The 6,805-nt window shown below is 41.4% G+C and overlaps 1 protein-coding gene across 3 annotated transcripts; it reads right to left on the bottom strand.

Moving 5' to 3' along the window:
* Positions 1-3,714: 3,714 nt before the first annotated feature.
* LOC109403247 (DNA polymerase alpha subunit B) lies at positions 3,715-6,203 on the bottom strand. 3 transcript variants are annotated; one of them, XM_019676031.3, is made up of 3 exons: positions 6,045-6,203; positions 5,703-5,983; positions 3,715-5,600 (listed from the first exon to the last, which is right to left on the bottom strand). In XM_019676031.3, the coding sequence occupies exons 2-3, from the start codon at positions 5,922-5,924 to the stop codon at positions 3,858-3,860; spliced, it is 1,965 nt and encodes a 654-aa protein (XP_019531576.3). In that variant the 5' UTR covers positions 5,925-5,983; positions 6,045-6,203; the 3' UTR covers positions 3,715-3,857. The 3 variants fall into 3 exon arrangements, with proteins under 3 accessions (XP_019531576.3, XP_019531575.3, XP_019531577.3); XM_019676030.3 differs by having other exon boundaries at positions 5,703-5,979; XM_019676032.3 differs by having other exon boundaries at positions 5,703-5,973.
* Positions 6,204-6,805: the final 602 nt, after the last annotated feature.

Genomic DNA, 6,805 nt, shown 5'->3' with positions numbered 1-6,805 from the left:
TATTGCCCCGTAAGCTTGAAGACGGTCATGAAAAACTAACATTTTTCAAAACATTTTTTGAAGTGGATAAATAATTTTTCTTCATGAGTATTCTTATGCAATAGATGCTAAATAGACATTAAAAGGATACATGTATCAAAAAACTAAACTTTTTTGACATCTTGCCAGGTAAAGTTGGCAAAAACCTTAGGGTGTCCATATTGCCCCGCCCGCCTCAATTCATGCATAAACTTTTCGTGGCACATTGAGCTGTGAAATGCGTTGCGTTGCGTTGCGTCGTAACGGAGTAATTCGTAGATTGCATACTGAAAGTTGTCATGTTAAAACCTTAATACTCCTATAGGCCTTTTCATGTGACAGATCCGTGCATGCATTTGTTTACAAAGCTTGAACAACAGCTGCTAACAAGAACGTGTCATCTTCATAGAAGAACTGTCAAACGCCCGAACAATCAGCTGATTTAAGACGTCAAATGAAAAGGCCCATTCTAACTGCTTATGGAATGCTATTTGGGAGGGAATAGCTATCCAATTAGAGGTTGAAGTAAAAAGAAATGAAAACTTCCATTGCCGGCCACGCCCATCTTCTCCGTTACGAGGATAGGAAAGGATGTGATGATATGACACCTACTTTATGAAAGGCCAGCGACTCACCGGCGCCCCATAGGTGTCAAGGAGTTGGATATTTGGAATGGATTGATTTAGGATTCACTATAAGCGAGTGATGCGACAAGATTCAGATTGTGTGAGTGTATTTGCTTGTATGTAGATGTGTTGATGTGAGTGTAAGTGTTTTAGTATGTTTAAACACCAACGTTGGGAGTGATGTAGCTAAAAGGTTTTGGCACATTCAGAGCCGTAGCGTGGTCCCACAGCGCCCTTGGCAAGCATCCAGATTGGCGCCCCACGACAATTAGACATTATTATTTTGCTTATTTTTTTTTTATTCAAAGTTATAAGTACGTTTTCAAAGTTTTCAAAAAGTATAAGTACGAACACATTTTGCATTTCAGGAATCATACTAAGACCAGCACAATAGTTAGAAATGACATTTCAGATTCTTAACATGAATGATGCATACATTTTTTGATGAAATCTTAGTTTTCTCGGATTTTTTAGGATGAATTTTGTTTTCAAAAACACTGAGTTGAAATCCTCAAACGTTTTTACTAATCTTTGGCTATAGCTTCAATTGATTTTACCAGAATTTTCTAATAACTTCACCAAAAGTTTCTTCTGAAGTTCAATCAAAATATTTCTCAGAAGATCTGTATGAAAATCATCAGGAATCATTAGACAAACCATGGAAATTAAGGAATACCAGGAGAAATTCCTGAAGGAATCTCTATGAGTTTTTGTTAAAATCTCTCGAAGAATTTTTGCTGGATTCATTGAATGAAATTATGAAAGAGATTCTGGAAGAATTCCTGCATTTATCCGGAGGAATAAATGATTGAAATCTTCAAGAAATTTAAGTAAGCATTCTAAATGGAATTCATGGAGTAATTTTTGCAGTAATTCATGGAGCAATTCGTGAAGAAATTTTGGATGAAGTGGCAGTTTTTGTAACGGAAAACCTGTAGAAATTTCTGAATAAATTTCAAATTTATAATTTTATGGAGGAATTTATGAAGATATTCATGAAAAGTTTTCTAGTGAAATTCTAGCAGAAATTTATGGATCAATCCCTAGTGAGCATGGTACAGTTTTAAAGAAGATTTTCTTTCATAAATCCCTAGAAGAATTTCTGAAAGAATTCATTCTCAGAGGGACTTCTGAAGGAATCCCTATAGTAATTTCTAATGGAATATCTGGAGGAATTACTAAACAAATCTACTGAAGCGTTACTTAGTAATCCTTACAGACATTTTTTGCAGGAATCCATTGAAGGAAATTATTAAATATCCATGTAAAATGTCGAGAGGAATCCTTTGACTCATTTCTGAATAAATTCCTAGATAACTTCCTAAAAACCTACTTGAAGGCAATTCTCAAGGGATGCTTCGAGAATTTTTAGTAAGAATCTCCAGAAAAAAATGTTTTTTTTAATAATCTTTGGAGCAGATTTTGAGAGAATTTCTGGAGAAATTCTTTGAAAATTTTTCAAAGAAATCCTTTGAGGAATTTCTGAAATATTTTTTTGAAAGATTTTCTTAAAAAAAACAGCAAAATACGAAGAAAAACCTAGAGAAATTTATAAAGAAATTCCCGAAATATTTCATTTGTTTTGAGGGCATGAACATAAATAAAATCACTGGTTATTTTGTGGGTGAATACGACTTGAATGATTTTTGTTAGATTTACAGGAGTTTAAGCCAAATGAAACATTTATTGGTAATAACAATAACACGACCAGAAAAAGCATTGTTTAAATATTTTTTATTCAAGATACTTGTTGTAAACACTCTAAAATATGTCAATAAGTTTCCAGTAATTTTCAGAGAAAAACTTTCACTAGAATTTCGAAAACTTATTGATTTTGCTTTGCTCGTTCAAAAAAACCAAAAAAGCTTCTCAAAATAAAAAAAACAAGCTAAATTCCCAGGTAACATCATGAGAAATAATCTAGAGACCGAATTTTTGAGAATAACGTAATGTAAAAAACACTCGATCAATCTCAGAAATTTTGAAGTCTTGGTAACATACAAGAAAACAATAGCATCATACTGTTCCTTCTAGCCTTAGACCTTTTCGGCGCCCCTTAGAGGCTGGCGCCCTTGGCGGGGGCCAACCTGGCCAACCCCACGCTACGGCTCTGGGCACATTGAGCTGTGAAATGAGGCGAGAAAAATATCAAATTTATTTTAACCCTTTGGGGACGGATGGGTCATGTGGGTCATGTGTGCCCAGCCGAGAAAATCGACCATCACAAACGTGTTCTAGACCAACGAGGTTGCGTCCAGCAGACAAGGATGGGAACACTCACTTGCAAAGAGTTACATTCACTTGCTGTTTTCTCGGCTCAGAAGCGTGCAATTAACAAACAATGTATGGACGACTTTAGACTTGTGGTTTTGTCTAAAAGTTTGCCGAATAAAGTAGGGGTCGCACACGCATACCGAAGTCGTGCGGGAGCTGAGAAGGCAACTCTCCACGAGGTGAATGTGAATTACACTCACCTATGGAGAGTAGCTTTCACAGCTCCGTCACGACTTTGGTATGCATGTGAGACCCCTACTTCATTCGGCAAACTTTCAGACAAAGCCACAAGGCGTCCATACATCGTTTATTGATTGCACGCTTCTGAGCTGAGAAAACAGCAAGTGAGTGTAACTCTTTGCAAGTGAGTGTTCCCATCCCTACCAGCAGGACGAAAATGCCGTCATGATCTCGTGAGAGACAAAAATATGATTCACACTAGAAACAATATGGGACTGACATGCCAAGAGCGGCAGCGTGGCTTTCATATGCGTGAGACCTTACCGTAGTAAATAATTTCCATGTGGGTGAAAAATTGGGCAAAAGTTCAGCTGCTACAGAAGCCGCAATTTGGTTCAACTCATGATTGCCTACCCTATTTGTAGTTGAGAGGGCCTAACGCCACTAAATGTTCATGGCGACTGGAAGAGATTGGCCCCGGGCCGAGACCAGTGGAGGCAAATGCTTTCGGTGTTGTAGACTCACAGCTACATGTTGTAGCCCATTAAATACCTATCTAGTGTAGAATACTGAAGAGCAATATCTCTGGGTTTCGGCGTAATTAACGTGTGCTACATTTTACTGAAATGAAACGTTGTATTTCATGTATCCACCATTTAAAAAAAATCCTTATTAAGATGATTAAAATCACCTCACTATTTTGAGAATGAAATACTCACACGTTCTTTTGTACTTACTGCGTCTACGTGAAACTCGATCTCACGACTTCACCACCTGACAAACCACGTAGTTGAACGGCACCGTCGTTTCCGATTCCGGCTGCTTAACCACCACCCGGGCAAAAGTGCCCTCACCGCTGCTCTGATCCGACAGGCGCCCGGGGTTGATACAAACACATCCGTGCACGTCCCTGATGTAGCACTTTAAGTCGCCCGGGCAGATCATCATGTTGGGCACCCGCGGAAGACCACCGAACGAATTCAGCAGATCCAAATCCAGCGGCAGGCTTTCCGGCGGAGGATGCAACGGGTAGAACGTTTTGTGGTGGAACATGTAATTGAAGGCCCTTTTGATTTTGTCGCCCTTCGGATCGCCGCTAACTTCCGCTTCCGATAGATCCTTGATGACGTCCGCCGTCGTTATGCCTATCTGCAGTCCGTTGATCGCGATCACGCAGGGGTCCGGTAGGAAGCGCAGGTTCTGGTGCTTCGAGTTGATTTCGTACGGGAAAGAGGGGTAGACGAACATGGACATAAGATCGTCGTGGTGCGACACGATTAGCACTTCGGTATTGGGTGACACCGAGCTCATGATGTTCGTGATGATTTTCTCGAAGTACTCTTCGTAGGTTTCGGCGATCGTACTGAACAACGAATTGGTGACATCGCCAAATGGACCCGTGAGAATCAACACGTCCGGGCTGTTGTTTTTGCAGTATGCTAGCAAATCCGATAGTTTTTCGTACAAAAGATCATCCTTATCGGTGTAGGGGCCTGATGCGATCACCATGTTTAGCTCACTTCCAAGCTTCGTCGGTGCCTTGGGTAGTTGAAGAGTTCCCTCGAAGTGTACTTTTTGAACTTCAAAGGCATTACCCCGTTGATTGACTCCCTCTAAGACAACGGTTTCTCCCGGAAATACCGACCAGGTCTTTAGCTTGCTGAAATCCAACTTCATGTACCGCAAGGTCATCTCGTCAAAATCAACTATCGCCAAGTTATCGTTCTTTCGCTCCGGGTGAACAACGATCCGTCCCATCACGTTGATCACCTCTGAGCTATGATAGTCCACATGGTGGATCGGAACCGTCTCGACAGTGGTTACATCCTGATCGTTCGGTTCCACCGCGGTCAAATCCCCTTCAATCTCATCCTTCTGCAATGGCTTAACCTGCGACTCTTCCAGCTTAAGCTGTGCCAATCTACGACAAATTCCCTTGCATCCTTCGTAGATTCGATCGCCGAGGATGAGACTTCGCTCATAGCTGGAGTCAAACATGTACTTACAATCGGCATTCATGAACTTCCCCAGTTCATCTGACGCTGCCACACTTTCCTCCCCATGATCGCCTTCTTTCAACGTGGGAATCTCGATCGAGAGCCGACCGCTACGGATGACATCGCCCGACGACCAGTTGATCTGTTTAAGCAGTTGGCCGTTACCGAAGGTGTAAACTACGTTGCCGGAATTGTTCGGTCCATCCTGCTCCTGTGATTGCTTGGAGGAAAGAGGCGAATAGCTGGCTGGTGAGAACAGGGCTTTGTTTCGTACGGGAGTGGATCCGTGAAGCTTCGATACCGGTTTCTGAGCCTTTGGCGTTACGCATCCGTACGACCCGAGCACTTCGGCGTCCACCGAGTTCAAATCCGTGTTGCTGTAGATCACCAGTCCAGCATCGCCGCCCCGTGGCGAACCAGGAGATCCCACGGCTGCATTTTGCCTGACGCGGTTTACTGCGGATGGTGTCGTTAATACCGATGGCAAATCCTTCGTTTTACGAACCTGGAAAGCATAACATCGTTAGTGGTAAGGTCATCGGGGGTAGACCGTCTTTCCAGCTGCCAAACAATTTTATGCCAGAAGGATAGAATAACCCATGCGAACCTTGTTAGCAAACTCGTGCGATTCCATGTCCCGCAGGGTGTCTACGGTGGGTTCCGCACCGCCCAGCTTCGATACACTATATGCCATCCATGTTTCCACGAATTCAACCGGGTCATCAACGCCACAGCGGGAGCAAATTTCCAGACACTTGTCGATCACATCGGTTGAGGGCTCTAGCCCGATCTCGTCGAACTGCTCCCGTAAGCTTTCAATCGATACCATTCTTTGGCGGGGGAGTTCCGCTAGTTCAAGTTTGTGACACTAGTGAAGCCTAAAACTAACTTGAAATTAGTTTAGTTAGAAAGCCTTACCTTTTACCTATTTTTAAGGAATTTAATTTACTTTTAGCCGTTTTAGCTGCAGAAAGCACTAGCACTACCGATTCGTTAGGCCAGGAGTAAATAAACAAACGCAACCCGCGCACTCACTGACAACCAACAAGAACAAGTTGCGCGCCAATTTACGTCACAGTAAAACAAAGTCACACATAATTGATGCACAATCGACCACTTCTGTTAAATACAAGTTCGCGTTACATTGTTTCAGCGCATTGCTTTATTATCATACCACTGTTACATTAATAAAAATAAGTTCAGTGTAAAAGCAGTTTGCTAGTTGTGAAAAACGTTCACATAATAACGTTCTTCCAGTCCATTTAATCATTGAACTTCGGTTAAAATTTATTTAATATTCAAAAAAGACAAATTTTGTGAGAACTAATTTTACCGTAACAATGAGCCATCAAATTTTACACGTTAAACTGAGGCTGCCTAAATCGAAATAAAAGTTACTCAAATTCAAGGTAACTCACTCAACAGGAACTCATAATTACACGGAGAAAATAACCGTAAAATAATATTGCTTTTTTTGCACCGTATTCGACCCCCTGCAGAAATTTTTTGTCACACCACAATATGTTCCCACCAGTTTCAGCATACATTGGTTCGTTTCGCTGCTAGAAATTTTAAGCGTCTGTTACACTTTTTGGGTGGTGCATGGAATAATCGGTTTGTTTACTTGCTATTTTCTTTGGTGTTTGACGTGTGAACAAATATTTCAGTCGATTGAACATTTGCACGGTAATCTATAAAGCAAAGCAAGAC

The sequence above is a fragment of the Aedes albopictus genome, chromosome 3 (genome assembly GCF_035046485.1).
Source record: "Aedes albopictus strain Foshan chromosome 3, AalbF5, whole genome shotgun sequence".
Lineage (NCBI taxonomy): Eukaryota > Metazoa > Arthropoda > Insecta > Diptera > Culicidae > Aedes > Aedes albopictus.
Note: the sequence above shows the minus strand (reverse complement) of the source record. Positions and strands in the feature narration are given on the sequence as shown.

Coding starts and splice junctions, on each gene's coding strand:
- LOC109403247 (XM_019676031.3), bottom strand. CDS start 5,924: ATGGTATCGATTGAAAGCTTACGGGAGCAGTTCGACGAGATCGGGCTA. Junction 5,601..5,702: donor CGCACGAGTTTGCTAACAAG/GTTCGCATGGGT, acceptor TATGCTTTCCAG/GTTCGTAAAACGAAGGATTT.